The sequence below is a fragment of the Osmerus mordax genome, chromosome 18, assembly GCF_038355195.1.
Source record: "Osmerus mordax isolate fOsmMor3 chromosome 18, fOsmMor3.pri, whole genome shotgun sequence".
In the NCBI taxonomy this organism is placed as follows: domain Eukaryota; kingdom Metazoa; phylum Chordata; class Actinopteri; order Osmeriformes; family Osmeridae; genus Osmerus; species Osmerus mordax.
The window spans coordinates 5,490,559-5,508,304 of NC_090067.1; the positions used below are offsets into that span (position 1 = coordinate 5,490,559).

At 42.8% G+C, this 17,746-nt stretch overlaps 1 protein-coding gene across 1 annotated transcript in view; it reads left to right on the plus strand.

Moving 5' to 3' along the window:
• The window catches only part of khdrbs3 (KH domain containing, RNA binding, signal transduction associated 3), a 50,152-nt gene that overhangs the window by 24,314 nt on the left and 8,092 nt on the right, over positions 1–17,746 (plus strand). Inside the window, exons 2-7 of the mRNA XM_067256014.1 lie at positions 1,410–1,528; positions 6,084–6,200; positions 9,037–9,183; positions 9,996–10,135; positions 11,064–11,250; positions 16,108–16,190. Coding sequence (XP_067112115.1) covers positions 1,410–1,528; positions 6,084–6,200; positions 9,037–9,183; positions 9,996–10,135; positions 11,064–11,250; positions 16,108–16,190 — 793 coding nt within the window. The remainder of the gene's footprint in view (positions 1–1,409; positions 1,529–6,083; positions 6,201–9,036; positions 9,184–9,995; positions 10,136–11,063; positions 11,251–16,107; positions 16,191–17,746) is intronic.

Consider the following 17,746-nt stretch of genomic DNA (forward strand, 5'->3'; position numbering starts at 1 on the left):
CTCTGAATGTGAGATCCAGGCTCTGCCCTCTTGGGAGGAGTTGCAGCTTAAAGCCATCCCCAGCAGACTGATGCATCTGTTATCCTCGTTAAGACCGATATCAAAGCTTTTCATTACATTCCTGAAATCTAATGCTGCGTAGCTCCACAGAGCCCAGACAACCACCTTTTAATTTTCTGGACAGTTTTCCGACTGGTGTCCCATGTAATTTGAGAACTAGAAATTCAAGATGCAGCGATAGTGACATTCTTCAATTAGATGATTCAAAAAACAAGCTGCTTGATGTGAATCGGGCAACTAGCGCTATACACTAAAACTTTCATAGTGATTTTGATTGATGTCTTACTTTGAATGTTGCAAATAATGTTTAAGATATTGATGCCACAAGGCCTTCTCCTGATGCTGGCATTTATCTTATGTGAAGCCATTTTAAACTTCTCATTCCTAAAGGTCTTAAGCTGTCCTGATTTCCCCTCATTCTTTTATAATGTGGAACCGGCTCTTGCAGTCGTATCACGACTGATGTATGTGGTTGAAGCAAATGGATCTGCATCCACAATCCCACAACATAATTGAGAACTGGTAAAACTTCGTCATGCATTTCCTCACTTCCTCAGGAAATGGCACTCAGCCCTGTAAGAATGCTGAGTGCCGCTGAGACAAAAGCAATCCAGACACTACAGTGTGTCATCGTGACCCACTGTAAATTAAAAATACCAGCACACGCTCCATGCACATGTGTGTAAAGAACTAGTGCATGTCGGCTGAAGTTTGGCTGCTCACCTTTCGGCAAAGTTTCCCCCTGACCTCTTGGAGCCCGAAGGCTTGGGCGTTGCCCTTCTTCTCTCCTCACCTGGCCTTTCTGCATTACCATTCTAGTGGCACTGAAACACAGCTGTTCTCCATCTCATTGAACCTTCAAGGTGACATCTCCAAATACATCAAAGAGCACCTTTTAAATGAAAGGAACCATGACGGCCAATATTTTCACTACCCTCGGGGTGTACAGTTCTGAGCACGCGAGTGTCCTCATTATCGTTTTTTTTTTCTTTCTCCATAGCACATGAAAGCTATTCAAGTGTTGGCAAAAATCAAAATCTTCCCTCAGACTGCAAAGTATCACCACTGGAGAGATTCATCCAATGGGTACAATGAATGGCCCTGATATGAATATAACCATATCCAATTAAATTACAGCATAGCCAAAAGAGGCTATTTCACGGTTGACTGAGCAGACAGAAAAAAAAGGTGCGAGCATGAGTGGCAACCAAGCAAACTCCAACGCCATTGTCTCAGTTCATTATGGGGAACAAACGATCTTTGAACACTTTTGGAGAGTTTCTCTGATTGTAAGATGCTGGTTAACAGATAGTTATTGATGGTTTCTCTTTTTTTATTTCCCTCTCTAGAAATCGAAAAAATTCAGAAAGATGAAGGAAAGGAGGATGAGAAGTTCATTGACGTCGTCATCAACAAGAACATGAAACTGGGGCAGAAAGTGTTAATACCCGTCAAACAATTTCCCAAAGTAAGTACTGGAAATATGAAGGCTTCACAGATCCTATTTGCATGCAGATACTCAGTTACTCTATCTTGTGATGTGCGTAGGTATGCTTGTGTGTTTGTCTATGTGTATGTGAGTTTGCGTGTGTGTTTAGAGTTTCTGAAAGCAAAATGTGATTTTGTGTTTGTTCTTTTGTAATAAAAAGCGTGATTGCAAGAAAATAAAAGTCTGCTAAGCCTCACATATAAAAAAGAATTGACAGAACTGGGATAGTTTTCAAACAGAAATGTACAAAACCTTTCCTCTCCCCCTACACTGACTTCACAGTGGTCGCTTGCATCTGTTATTATGATCATATTTTGTGCAAAGATGGTTGTTTTCGAAATTGGGTCTCGCTTGCTTGATTTCAAATGCAAAACGTGGTGCACTAGATGTCGAACAAAGGGAACGAGCACAATAGTTAAAAATGGAATGGCAGTAGGAATGGTTCCGATAGAGGCAGGTAGACCCCTGCAGTACGAGGCAAGAGGCTCACCCCCACCGTACACAAGACCCTCGAAAAATCAAATGGAACATGTAGGTTCACCCTGACCTGTATCTGAGGATGAAAAGCCTCATGCTGTTTGAGTGATAATGTTTTTGCCTCGTGAAGGGGAGCTTTTGAGACCGCTGAAGCGGTGACTGCCAAGACGTTTAATGGCGCCTTGTGCGGCCTGCATCACAGAGCTGTCCCACAGGGAGCATGGCGAGCGGGCTCGTGTAAAAGAGAGAGGGCTTCCTCTCCGATGGCGACGTCACTCACGCTTTCATCTAAGTCCTCGGGAAAGGTCTGTCTATCTGTCTATGGGTGACCTGGCTAATCAGGACAGGCAGCTGAAGAGCCCATGCGCAGCCTCCTGCCTTCTCCCGAAAGGAATATTTGCTCATAGTGTTATGGGTTTGGATTCTCATCCGAGGACATCCGGTGCTGCTGTTTGGGTGGTGTCGGAGAAATTTAGAATGTAACGTTATATTCTGAAAATACTGGTGCTTAACATTCCTTGTCGGTAGAGAGCCCTCTTCCCACATGACCTATAGATGACACTAGGCTTACGTAAACAAACTGACCTAGGTTGACCATTAGCATACTAGAGGTGCAATAAATGTGTTTAACCTTATCTGTGTTGAGTGAATCATATGGTCAAGCCTAGGGTCAGAAAACTCTGTAAGTTTTCACGTACACACGCACTCTCCCTCTGGGATCGTTCACATTGACAGCTGATATTCAGGGGAGGGGACTTCTCACCAATATGTTTAAATGGTCTTACATGAAGACTTGAGAACCAGACAAACTTTGCATCACGATGGCGTGTGACGTTTTTGTCTCCTTGTGGGCCGGCTGCAAGCAATAAAGCTTTCTTAACTTCTTCACCGACTGACTGTGCAATGCTTGGTAAATATTAATATTTCTGATAGGTGGTCTCCACAATGGCTTGGTATTGTTCATCCTTCAGGGCTTCATCGTGGAATACTGCTAAACTGTAAACTGTATTTGTGAGAGCTTCTTTAAACTGTTTGTTGTCAAACAATGACTTTTATTTTTTGGTCAGGAACTTAGGTAATGACATCGGGAGACCTGTGTGTGTCTCATAGGATCGCAGCTAAACAGATTTGCTTTGACAGGTTTGATAAGTGGAGCCACTAATACGATGTTTAGGGCTCCAACAAGCCACCGAAGGAAGACAAATTCAATTTGTTGTATCTGACAGGTAGCAATGGCGAGAGTGATCGGTGTGACTTGAATGGTTTTTCCTCTGAACCACAAACATCACCTTTTGGCTTTCCGTGTTCGAGTGGCACAGTCATTTTCCAAATGGCCACATAGGCTTATGTTGAGAGGAGGTCACGTTCATTATGTCCATTGTAAAAGCTTGGTGTTGTATCATTGTGAACAGACAAGGACACAGGCAGTTTTCAAACGTCTATTTTTTAGGATAGAAATGATGTATCTCCTCTGAAGACCTAACTACCTCTTAAATGGAAAATGGGAGAAAGAAAAAAACTAGAGGTGTCACATTTTTATATTAACTGCTGGTAATTGTTTTCCTTGTCTCTGACATAATGGCCAGAAAGTCATTATTGTTTGACTTTTGTCCATTCCAGAATACGACTTCACTAGCATGAGAGATTGGAAATTATACAGCTTCCTCCCCAGTGTTACAGTTGTGATCCGTTTTGATGTCAATATGTGTGCTCTCCAACAAGCCTCTTTGTGTGAAAAGCACCACAGGCCACTTTGGAGGCATAAGTAGCCCTACCGGTTGAGTTTCGGTTTAGACTGTGTACTTTGCCCGGTGGTTGGGATAGTGATTTATCCTTCTGCTGTCGGCCCTGTCCCGCTGTCCTCAGCAGAATTGCTGCATGCTGGTTTTCTCTGAACGCACCTCTTGCTAGGCTCACTGTAATACATTCAGGAAATGATGAAAAGATGTTAGATGTGCGCCCCCACCCTCCTCGGTTAAGTGTGATTAATCATAGATCCTTTTCCTCCTTGTGTCGCCTGACTTTTTAATCATCCCCAAACCCCTATCCCTCTTCTCCTCAACTGCCAAATAGATTTGTGGATGAAAATGCTGTGGTTTTAGCTGTACATGTGGCTAGGACCACTATCATCCAGAGTGCCTCCGCTGTGGATGTGAACGAGGGCTGTAACTAAAGCTACCAGCAACCCAAATGGAGGGGGAGAGAGACATTCGCTTTTGGTCTAGCCTGGACTAGCATTATCATTAACAATTCATCTAAAGAAGGTGTCATGAATACCAAAAGCAGAAGGTTTGGTAAACAGTCACTATACTTCTGGATGTATATTGGAGACAGAGGGTATTTTTATCTTATACTTTTGAAAGATCCTGGTGCTGTTCGTGTTCAATACATTTGTTTGTAACCAAAGCACTTCTATATTTTTAATGCAAGGAATTTGTTATACATTCATACAACATTTGTGCTTTACTGTGCTGTTGGTTATGTTTTTAAACCTTGCATTAGGAATTGTTTATGTTTAACATCCAGATAAAGATCATCGGCACTTAGAGCCATTAAACTGGTAAAATCTGAAGCAAATAAGAGTAATCTTTCTGTAAATAAAAAAGCCTTTAAAATACTGCATCAAAACACCGAGGGATAAGCTCTCATAATTTGGCACAGATGTACATCTGGCCCACTTCTGAAATCCCCCATGCCAGGGTTGTGCTAGGGTAAGTGTACCACAGGTGGGTTGGAATTGATTAAATGACAACTGCTTTGTTTTGTTTCAAAATATAAAATATTCCAATATACACATTGCTAGATACTGTTTGACATTGCTAGACAATTCCCCTTGCTCATTAAAAGTGCTGGAGGAACTTTGCCCCTTTAGTGCAGCCAACATAATGTCGACACAATGATGAAGAAAAAATAGAGAAAGATGGAGGGGTATGGGGAATTATCTCTCTTCTACAGTATATCAAATATAAAGACACATCTTTTGGAACAGGATGGTGGTTAAGGAACAGGATAGTGGGCAAATTATGCTTGGTTAGACAAGAATACAACTGCTTAAATTGGCCTTTATACCACAATTTATGTTTTACTTCAAATTTTTGTTTTCAATCCGACGGTTAAGTACCTGGGTAAGTATATAAAAGCCTATATGTGGAAATCTAACAAATAGCAAATGAACTTAGTTGACTGACCAATGCATGTGAGGGAATCACTTTAAAACTTGGCACCATGATCCCTTGTACAGAAGCTGGCAGGAGGCTACTAATAAGCTCTCGGTGAGGGAACAAAAGGCAGGAGACATAGGTGAGGTGTAGAACAAAAATGACTTTTCCCTCTCCTCTCTGCTAATTAATGACCCAGAGAGCTGTGGGAGACAGCTGTATAACTCAATGTTAAAGGGATAGTGACCATGAACAGGAGAGAGCAGCCTTTCTCCTGTTTCTCTGTCTCTGTCTTTCACTCTCTCTCTCTCTCTCTCTCTCTCTCTCTCTCTCTCTCTCTCTCTCTCTCTCTCTCTCTCTCTCTCTCTCTCTCTCTCTCTCTCTCTCTAGCTTCATCTCCAGCTGAGGGTTTTGCTCTCCCTGTTCTCATTTGGTCTTGCATGACCTTAATAGTAGTCTGTGTCCGCTGAATGAAAATAGCAACCAATGTCTGCTGCCTCTCACAAATCACAAAACACATTGATAAAGTGGTCACATACTGTAGAAATAGAAATGGTGTTGGAAATTGTGGTAACAATATGATTTTGTGTGTAACATTTATGTGGTTTAAATGATTTGGCTGTGTAATAAAGTTCTGTGCTATTTCCGAAGAGATAACAGTGGATGTATAAGAAGTTGTGAAAAACCAAAGGTGCGGTTGAGATACTAAAGTCAATTTATGGTAAATTTGTACTACGAAAATGTAAGAAAAAGTTAAACAGTTTGTTTAAATAATTTCCTTCACTCTGTAAGTTTGAGTCAGAAATATAGTTTTTGACAAACTCATCTGGCACACGCAATGTCTCCTTTTATCACCATAACATAGATCCTCATGGCAACATGTTTGTTCTCTTTTCTAGTTCAACTTTGTCGGCAAACTACTGGGGCCACGTGGTAACTCGTTAAAAAGACTACAGGAGGACACTCTGACAAAGATGTCAATTCTTGGAAAAGGATCCATGAGAGACAAAGAAAAGGTACATTTTTCATCCCTTCCTTTGCCTTTTTAAGTCTTTAGGCTTCTCCCTCTGCCGTCGTCCATCATCATTGTTATCGAAGCTAATTCAATCAGATGCTGTCTGTGGAAAGGTATCAATAACATACCAACAAGCCAAGATGTGTTGCAGATACTGCTTGTCGGATTGCCATGGGTGATTTCAGGCATCAATGATTTCGCTCCATCCCTTTTGATAGCTGTGATCAATAGCCTGCGATGGCTGATTTCTCTTGGACACCAAGGTGAGAGAACGTGTCACAGAACAGGTGCTGACCTGAGCAGCCGCTCATGTCAGCAGTCAATGGAGGCTCGTTGATTGAACTCTCTGTGAGACTGAGAGTTTTGCGAAATGACTCCCCGATCAGCTATTCGTTTGAATTTCGTCAGAGTTTTATGCTCTTGAATACATTTAGGGTGAAAGTGAAAATGATCCCCGTATTCCTCGAAACCCACTGTTTTCCAGTGCTAGAAACACCACGCATAAGTCACGTAGCTGTGTGACTGTAAGAATGACAGGTTTTTGTTTGTGTGTTCAGAGAGAAAAACGGTTTCCTTGCGCCTGGAGGGGTCTTTAGAATGTGCAGAATTGTGGTGATATGCATGGTTCAACCACCCAGACTCAGGAAAGACACTTGGGTGCACTAAAGCCTGGGTGATGTGAATCCCAGCAAGAGTTTCTGAGTGTGTTCAGACTTGGGCTGAAGGTGTGCTGCAGACACTGTTGAGACCGTGCAGAGCATGAGCAACCACTCAGGGAGGATGACTGTATTGTGAAATATGTGTATAGATCAAGCAGGTTTTTTTTCTCCATGAGAAATCTTCTAACGGCTCAGAGGAGACATTGTATGAAGCCCTCAGACTTGCTTGAAGGATTGTCGCTTGTGGGGTTTTGTCTTGTGTAGATTGTTTTGAGGAATGCCACTGTGGACTGAGTCTGTCGCGCTCTCTTCTGTGGATGAGGGGATGACCCCCTGCTTTTCAGAAGCTGTCAACACAGAGTGAAGAAAAAGGCCATTTGGAGTTTTCGTTCCTGGACTTTATACCATAAGTACCTAATTCATTACTATCTTTAGGAGTTTCACTCTTATGAACTTGAACTTAGTCAATTATTTTGGCTACTTGTTCAAGTACAGTGATATAAACAACTGAGCTGTCAGATATAAATGGTTACATTTGTTTTTATTTTGTATTTATTACATGATTTTGAGATAATGAGCATAAATTAACCTCGTATTCAGTAATTGATTGTGGTTGTATTTCCTGTACTACCTAGCTGGCGGCGACGTTAACATGAGTTTGGTTTCAGGGTTACTCTCATGGAAACAAAGCCTAGTGGATTCATGTCTAGATTCAAATGGCCTTTTTCTTTTTTTCCATGACTCATCATAACTGCTTCCACTTCCTCATTCTATTATACAATCAGTACTGTGGCTATTCTGTTATTCTGCATCTGTGATAACAAGATGCCATCTGCAACAACTATTAGTCTTTGCATATTTTTCAATGCTTGGAGCTAAACATGATTTCTATTTATCAAGCTCCTGTGGAGCTCTTTGTCCAATATTTTGTTGTGCCTCTCAGTGTCCAGGGCTCAGTGCTGCTTGATAAAGAGATTTGCGGGGAGAAATATAAACCAAGATTCTGCCAATAGATAAAAGGAACAGACAGCTGTTAATCTGCTGCCATGGGCTGCTTAGCCCCTATAGGATGACTGGTTGGCACTGATGCCTCTTATCAGTGCTGTGAAAGGGGCTATGAGTGCAGATCAGTGTAATACACGCACACACACACAAACACACCTACACACACACACACCTCCCGATGGCAGCAGTTCTGTCAATGTGGTGCTACAGCATACACAAAGGAGCCCTCCTCTCGTAAAACTCAGATTTATGGGGGAAATTACCATATCATTAACATACCACGGGCACTCTTAAAAGAAGGTTATTTATAATTATGTGACATCAGAGACATTGCCTCGCGTGGTGCTGGAGAAAGGAAGTGATATGTAGCGAAGCCGCCAGCAAACTGGGATGTTGAACCTGCTGTTATTGCTTAGGCCGAGGTAGTGAATACAGAGTTTAGCCTGTCCACTTTCAACCCATCTATGATCTATATATACTGGCCTGGTTATGGGTTTAATAGTTTCAGAACTACCAATTTCTATGACACGGATCATAAACCCCCATTAAATGTAAGCAACCATACAGTAATATATTTAAGCGCTGTAAATGAATGAATGTTATCCCTTAATCCATGTTTGAGACTTTAGGCTAAATGAGTATTATTATGGATCAAACATTGCTTCCACAAGCTCCTCAATGGTTGTCTTTCTGGAGCTTCTGATTTCACATGTACACTGAGGATGAACTATGAGGTGGCACACCGCTCAAGCACATCAGGGCGCTCCCAGCCATGTGTTGTTCTCAGCTGGTTCCATCTGTAAATTTATAATAAAGACGGCTGCGGGAAGACCCAAGTGATTGATTGGTTGGGTCTGACATCAGCACAAACACACTAGCAACTAAGCGCTGACTGATTGGGGCTGGAGGCGTCATTTGTTCATGGAAAGGAAGCAACTTAGGCATAAGCAAATCTATTTTTGTGTTCTCCGGATAGTGTCCAAATAACAGAGATCTTTCCAATCTCAAGTCGCAAACCAATTGGTTGATTTATCAGGTTGAAAACAGCCAACTTCTCTCTGACTCAGCCAGGCTTTTTGACAAAGCAGAGTTTGTTGCTTTATACCTGACCCCACACCCACTCTCTACAAGGGCAAATTTGACCCGCAAACACCTTTTGTGCTGCACCAATAGGAGGAAGAACTACGGAAGAGTGGAGAGGCCAAATATCATCACCTGAACGAAGACCTCCACGTCCTCATCGAGGTGTTTGCGCCTCCGGCCGAGGCCTACGCCAGGATGGGTCACGCTCTAGAAGAGATCAAGAAGTTTCTCATACCGGTACATTCCTCCTTCTCTTCACAGTTTCCCATAAACTTGTGCTCCTGTCTTTTTCCTAACACAAGGTTCGCCTGCTCACTGACTTTCAATCAAGGCATTCGCGGCACAGCCTCCGTGTACTCAAGGAGAACATAGTGTGCAGAAATAGCACCACAGCCTTAACACGAGACCGTCTGAGCGCCTCTGCTGCAGACACTTAGTAGACCTAGCGGGAGACTGTGGGGGTTGTTTGATTCACTGGGTCTACCTTTGAGTCTCGGGTCCAACCGAGGAGTGACACGGGCAGACATCATTCCGCATGAGACAACTCTCTCTGGGACCCCCATACAGGGAGTTTATTTACTCTCAGCCCATCTATTATGTATGATCCAACACATGGCTCCTAGCCATTTATTTCCCATCATTAATTATTCCTGTAATTCCCTTCACAAATATAGGTATTGATGCGGATGAGACACATGACAATCATCTCAATCGTATTATGATTAAAGACTTATTTCCATATTAATTGCTTGTTTCATTCAGCAGTGAAAACAACTGTGTGCGATGATAAAGCCAAATGGGGTCTCTGGATTTATCACTGGGGGATCTGAAATGTTCTGCTGCCTTGGGAGCAGCGCTCATGGCAGTACTGTAAAGTACATTCATTAGATATTCCCGGGGCTATAACCCTGGAGATAAAGGACATAATTTAATACGGTGTAATTGAAGGGGTGTGTGTTTCTGTGTCTGTGTGGGCACATTCTGTGCGTGTGTGTGTGTGTGTGTGGGGGGGGGTTGTGTGTGTGTTTCCGTGTTGCCTCTGTCTGCAGGATTACAATGATGAGATAAGACAGGCCCAGTTGCAGGAGCTCACGTACCTGAATGGCGGCTCAGAGGATGCCAAGGTGCCAGCGGTGAGGGGCAAGCCAGTCGCCCGTGGACGAGGGACACCTGCTCCAGGCCCCCTTAGGTATCCTGCTGCCAAGGAGTGTGTGTGTGTGTGTGCTTTCAACCTTCAACGACGGTGTTTGTATTTACGTTCATGTTTGTGTGCATGTTGGTGTTTGCAGATACTATGCTTGTGGTTGGGGGGATGGGCATTTCCCAAAAGGGGAATGTGTTTACTATCTGCTATTTGGATTGACATTGAAATTATTTTACTTTGAAGTATAGCATCCTTTCTGAGTGGGCATGCATCTTAGTGAGTGTTGTAGCGTAGCCTGCACTACTCTCCTTCATATAAGACCTGGTTTCGAAATTAGTATCACTATGCACAGCTGATTGTCTGAACATATCCCCTTTAAGATCTACATAGCTCCTCCGAGAGCTCCTAAGATAAACAAACAACAACCCCTTGCCTTAACAAGATTCTGTCATCACGAGCAAGTCCTCTACAGCATCTAAAGCATATTTAGAAAGAGAATGCTAAATAAAGTGTTTTTTTTCATTGTGTTTATGAAAGTAAACATATCTTTTCATCAGCTTTTGAGATAAACAAGGTCACAGTGAAGATATGTTTATATTGCTCTGAGATAGAATATAATTGGTTATGTTTTGAATTGCACCGTAATTAGCATTTACCATGGCTAATTTGAGTGCGATAAGGGAGCAGTACCGCTGGCAGGTTCACAGTAAGTTGTATGCTGCCATGTATAGAAACACGTGGTTGCTGAAGACTCGCCTGACTGGTTATAGAGTCTGTTTGCCTATAGGGGTTGTTCATTTTAGCTAAACAAATACAGTGAGGGAAGTTTACTTACTCCATTGGCTTGTTATTGACGAACATTCATTGAGTTGATGCACAATCATACAGTATTATAATCCTATGACATCCATCCGAGGGATGCATCCATGCTCATGCTCTGGTCCTCCTGAAACCTGTTTCTCTGGTGCTCCAGGAGTCGTGGAGGAGTGCCCCCTCCACATGCGGCTGTCCCCCGGGGAGCAGCGCCCAGAGGGGCTCCCCCCAGCCGGGCCCCCTCCACCAGGGGCAGGGGTGTACCCGCACAGAGGGCACGAGGGGCGCCCCCTCCAGCAGGCTACAGACCACCACCGCCCATAGTGCAGGACACGTATGGTGAATATGTGAGTATTCCTACTGCGGAGGTTATTGTGTACACACAAGCTTCTGAAATGTTAATATGAATGTTTGGGGCAATACGAATCGGGCAACACACATACTCGTATGTATTTGCGCCACACAAAGCAGTAAACCCAAGCTCAAATCAACACTTCCTGATACATCCTAAGATACTGTGTTTTTTGTCGAGGAGTGTTCTTCTTGTATGTAGGCGTTGTTGTGTTTTGGTTTCTCCTGACCTATCTTAAGGGAGCCATGCAAAAATGTGAACAGCTGCCAGAAATGAATATATTACTCTGAGAGTCTGAGTCTTTGTGCACTGGCCAAAAGGGACTTGTGCTGTACTGTCAAGACTTGCTCCCCAGGGGCATTGGCATCAACGTAGCATATTTAGCAGAGAGAGGGTGAGAGGAGCCGGCCTCACTTGGAAGATTGCCCCGCCAGCCCATACCTAACAACATCTGACAGGTTTATTCAGAGGTTGCAATTCAAATGCGTGGAGGTCATAGAAAACGACTTCTGGACCAGCTGTTTCCCATCATTGTCACAGTTGTAAACTGCATCCCCCGACATCTGCACCTGTGTATCTGGGAGGGGAAAAAAACAACACAAACATCTGTCCGATGATAAATCTCACCGTATCGCTGCGAATTAGAGTCTGAATGAGTTCCTCGCCTCCATCTGAGAAAGCAGGGCTCCAGCACTGCTGTTCCTGTGAGTGCTAACATATAGCCAGGCTTGTGTACCCATCTATGAAAATGAGAAAGAAAGATGTGACCTCAAGCTTGTCGAAATGACTCACCGATTGTTGTACACCTTTGGTGTGTTGCTCCCTGCCTTGGCCTCAGGACCAAAGATGAGGATGCCCCTTAAGTTGCAAGCTGTGCTTCATCTATATACCTGTAGACGCTTATTGTAAGAATGATACTTGGATCTTGTTGTTTTTGTTGATGCGGCTTGCTTTATTCACTTTCATTTGAGATTTGATTTGTACAGTAAGTAGTGGTATCAAATTATTTGGAATCCAATTGCTACTTTACAAAATCATAGAAATGTGATTATTTGCTGGGATCAGTCTGGGATTCTCAATTTGATTGCAAGGCATGGTAATTGCATCCAAATCTAATTTCATGTATTTCACAATGCTCTAAGGAGCCCTCTTCTTACCTGCCACTCATCCCATTGGGATGAAATTAGACATAACGTAATCCCTATTATTCTGAATGTTATCCATCCATTTCTTCCTGCTCACCACAAAACAGGCCCTTTCCAGTTTAATTTGGACTTATAATTAGAAATGCTTCAGTGCGGAATTAGGAGAGATGGAACATGTATATTATACACTCACAGAAGGCAGTACTGTGGAGGTAACTGTGGGAAAGTGTCTCCTGTAGATTATGTTGCTGGCAAAGAGTTGCATGACAAAAAGGGCAATTTTGTCACTGTGAGAAGAAACCATCTCACAAGGCGGGTCAAGTTACTGTAAGTAATCACACTTTGACAGTATGTTTTTACAGGTGCTGTTAGCTGACTAGATAAACAAAGTGCAATGCCTCTAACAACTCATGTCAGGCCAAACATAGAGCATCAATGGGTTTATTTTGTGAGTGATCTTGATTGATGCTTTATCTTGACTGGTTGTAGGCTGCAGTGGTGAGATGTGGCAAGTTATTTCACCAATCCAACCACATCTGTTTGAATTCATGGCAGATAAGAACTATAATCCCTCTGGCTAAGAGACAAAGCACTGCTTGATGCATGTGGGTCAGTTTTGTATATTATAAGTCCTTCAGAGTGCTCTGGTTTAGGCCTTTTGAGAACTAGTCCATCTTGCTGACTCTGTGAAGGATCGATGATTGTAATTGTTGCTGACAAAAGTGTAGTTCTCCTGAACACACTCTGTGTCCACATGGAAGATCTACTTTAATGTGCAGCAGCAGCTTTAGAAAGGCAATCAAGTACTGGAAGAATTATGTTTTATTGTACATGGCTGATGAAAAGTTAATAATTATCTGTGAGAACTTCTCACCATAGATTAATCTGTGTTTTTATTTTAAAGTTTTTCTTCAAGTTTTTTTTTGTTGACCCAGTTTTTGATAATTCCTTCAGTGCTTGGGAACAGGTTTCCTAAAACAGCATGAGAATTAAGCACACTGCTATACTTGTATGGATGATAAACGACCTGTCTAATGTTTGAAGTGTAAGAGGAGGACAAGTCATGTTCTGCTCCAACTGCCTTCTCTCTATTTTGGTGACATCCCTATCTGTTGCGGTGCTATTGTAGAGCACAGTGTAGCGACTGTGATACTGTTGTTCAAACATGCAGTGCCAGGCCCTCTGTAAGTCTTTAGGGGCCTCAGAGGGCAGGCCTTATCTTTTAACAACATGCCTCTCAGCCATCCACTGGCATACAAATGAAAGACTCACTTAGGGGCTGCTGCCGGTTCAGTCTCGTTCTCTCCCCTCCTCACTATCTCCTCTCCCCTGCCTGCACTCCTCTATTTCTCCCTCTCTTTCTGTCCTTCTCTTCCCAACATGCTAATCCGCTTCAAACTTGGAAATGTAGCTTGCTTGATTGTATTAGCACCATGCATGCCCTCAGTTTGCTCCACAGAATGTTTCATTCAGCTAGTTTACTGACATTACTGCTGTTAGTGGGCCCCGCTATTCGGCCCTGCTAGACACAAAACAAAGGTTAGTGATCAGCCTTAACTGTCTATTCCTATTCTTGAAACTCGTGATTCGTGCAAAGGCCATCCAAGTAAGTAAACATAATGAGAGCTGTTGCAACCCTGACAGCAGTTGACACGGTTAGTAACACAGACATGTTTCTCCCTTACATTTCACCCCAACACACTTACAGTAATAGTGTGTCTGGTCCAAACAAACGGCAATAACATGCCATTGTTAAGCTTTAATGTGACAGTTTCCACCACACGGCATGGCCAAATCGGCAGTACCTAGATAGAGTTAACAGTGAGACAAAGACTAGAATGAAACCTTTGATATTGTAACCAGCTCATGATAAAAGGTAACGAGGGTGTGCTATTTTCGTAAACCCCTATCAAATACAGTAGGCTACATGGCCATCACCCGTGGTTACAGCATGTTGCATGTGATGAGGCAACGATGAGGCAGTGATTATGGTTGGCTTTGCAATGTCGCCTTCCATTCAACCAAATGTAGTCTCATTATGTTACTGTTCACAGAGCCCCTCCAAGCCCTGATCAGTGGGATAGCTCTTCGGGTCCAGGGCATTGGGAATGATTATTCCGATAGTACCTCCCCCCCCCCCCCCCCCCCCCCCCCCCTCCCCCCCCCCCCCCCCCCTCCCCCCCCGAAATGGAGACGATGTATATACAACCTCAGCACAGTTGCGACATTCACCTCGTTCTTCACCGCAATGTCTGTTGGAACAAATCTTTTCTTATAATGTTATTCATTAACGCTTATCTGAATGTGTGTGCAAGTTACACAGCGTTGGTTCTTTTGAATAACTTTACAATGAATTCGCGCTCAGCTAAGGTGTGAACAAAGGACGTCTCCCAGGGCCTCGTACACAGTCTCATCATGTCAACTTGTTCTGTCTCAGACGCTTGATGGCAACATGAGCATCAAATATTCTCAGAACCTTTATTTCACTGGACAAAGCGAAAAGAACTTGCTGGAACATCAGTGCAGTCCGATTTTTTTTTCTCAGCTGATGTTCTTTCACACTAGCGGTTTAACAAAGTTGGACTGCCAATTCTAGATAAAATATTCCTTTGCGTTTCAGACTCAAGGAGACTAATGTATTTGATGTGTGGGACAGGCCATGAATACTAAAAATGCACTGGTGGTATATGGATTTACTTTGTATAATTTTACAGAAGCTTCCTGTCATTCAATATTCTAATGCATGGAACATTTATTTTCCCTCTGTTTGTATTGCAAATATTTTCAAAAATAAAAGCTTCCTTCCAAAAATGACATGTTAGCAATGAACCAGCTGTTCTGATAAACTTTCATGAGTTTTCCTGGGGATTAAAGATAAAAGACCAAATTTGAATAGTGTAATTTGGCAAGAGCATGTTGGTAATCAGGAATTAGGCGCTTAATAATAATATGGATTTGATGAGTATTTTCCTCTGTTGCTAAATCTCACAGCCATTCATTTCATGCATGCAAATGAAGGGCAGATGGAATTAGCGCACAAGTGTGTGTGGGGATGAGAGATGTGACGCAAGGGGTCGACGTCTTTTGTGGAACATAAGTCCCATTTATCCTAAATTAGGACGGGTGTGCCACTGCTTCCCTTTGATGTTCCTTTTGACGAGGCGGGGGACCGGGGCAGGGTGGGGCGGGGGTGCTGGTGAGGCAGGGGGCGGGGGTGGTGGCGGAGGAGATCGCTGGAGCACAAACAGATGTTCAAGGCTCATCTTCAGAGATGGCGATGAAACGGAGTCAGGGCATGAGTCGATACATCTGGCTGTCACACAGTCGACAGTGAGATGAGGACCATGCCGGGGTTGTCACTTTGATGCATAGGCCAACACAGTCTTCCTACGTCTCCTGATATCAACAACACAATACAATGGATGGGCTCATCCATATCCACAATGATGCAAGTGTTACAATACGTTGAAAACATTGACTCATTTTCTTTTTGTCTTCTTTTTTTACTTAATTGGGTTAGAGACGACACAGAGAATAACAGCATTAAAATGATTTGCATTTCAAATCTACCACAAAGCTCTGCTCAGTCATTTCTAAGAAACATAAACCTTAATGAAGCATATTTTTCAGTAAGGATGTACTCCTTTTTTCAAAGGTGTTTATTCCTGATTGTGTGAACATGTTTGCCGTTTGCCCTCTCACTCTAGGATTATGACGATGGATATGGGACAGCTTACGATGATCAGGGCTATGAATCCTATGACAACAACTACACCAATCAAGGACAAAAGTAAGTAACCACCTCTTGGTTTTCAGAGCTCTGAACACTAGTTTTTTTTTTTTACCAATCAAGTGTCTTTCATCCCAAGCTTGTTTTGGTTGTGCAAAGGAGTATACGGATCGTCAGTAGAAAGACCATTGTATGGTATTTCACTTGGTCTGAGATGTTTTAAGTTGACGTTTAGATCACTCACTTCTTCAGAGAGGTTATCTGAATTTATACATATATTCTGGAATAAAGTTGCCTAGATGTGATTGGCCAAGTTTGCAAGATAGATCTTCTTGTGTCTCTGTTAGCAGGTGTGAATAAAGTGTAAATGGGGGGAAATAATGAAGTCATTAATAGCATATATCAGTGGATTATGATGTTTTTAGAAGGACTACACAAGGTAAAAATGTAAATATGTGATAACATATGGAAGGGGTCGTTACTCAACTGAGTTCAGCGCATGTCTCTTGGATGGAAACCCTCACTGTAAAAAGAGAAACGCATTTGAAAAAGACTGGAAACGAGCTGGTAGTTTCTCAGTGATGTCATCATGATGGCAACTTGTGTCAGATCAACTATTACACATAACAGTTATTACATTTGGTGATTTGGAAATGGCGGAAATGTGGATCAAAATCATACAACCTTTTTACATTTGTGCGATGATGTGACAACTTAGTCTGACAGACATTCAAGCCAACATTAACACGTTTGGCTTTTTGTCCATTGCGGCAATGGCGCACCAAATGTCTGCATTATGTAAAACAGAGGGTCCTGCATGGCTAAATAAAGAGTATCGATTTTCTCATATCAAGGGAACGATCACCCTCCCCATGTCACATAAGGTCGAAGGCTCTCCTTTAGGTTGCTGGTTTGTTTGCTCTTGTCTCTCCGTTTTATTAATCTTGCATCTGTGTCACACAATGTTTCACCTTTATTTTTTGCCTGCGTGAGCAGTTTCAAAGAGGGCGTGATTGTTACTGCACTTAAGATGTCAAAAAATTGCATTAGAGTCAGCTGTAAAAAGAAAAAAAAGAGGAGAAAAAAAAAATACTACATATTAGCCTGTCCCCTGCTTTTGTGCGCTGGATGCTTGATGTTTTTCTTTTGTGCTCGTTCCAGGATGTCAGCTAGGCATCGTCCATCTCTCACACTGTCTCTTCGGGAGCAGCATCCTCTCTGCTCCGCTGTGCTCAGAGACTGAGGGGCACATCTTGATGTGCTGGCTGTTGGATCAGCAGACGCTCGCTGGGGGAAAGGCTGGCTGGCCCTGGGTATCTGCAGATATTTGTTTTAAAAGCGGCCTCGTGAATAATCACAAAGGCTCAGGGCAGGAGAAAAATAGAGTCCATCATGTAAAAACTGGTGCCTAGAGGCCTGGTGGACTCAAAAAGATTTTCTGATCTGTTATCTGGCTACAGACGAGAAAACTAATGGGCTCAGCCTTTGGAGCTGGCTGCCTCGAGACAGCTGCTTCAGTTTATTTACTTATTTTTGTTTACTTATTTATATTTTCCCTGTCTCAGATCCGTTATAAAGTTAGCTTTATAGGGAGATTGGTTGTCCATGTCTATGAT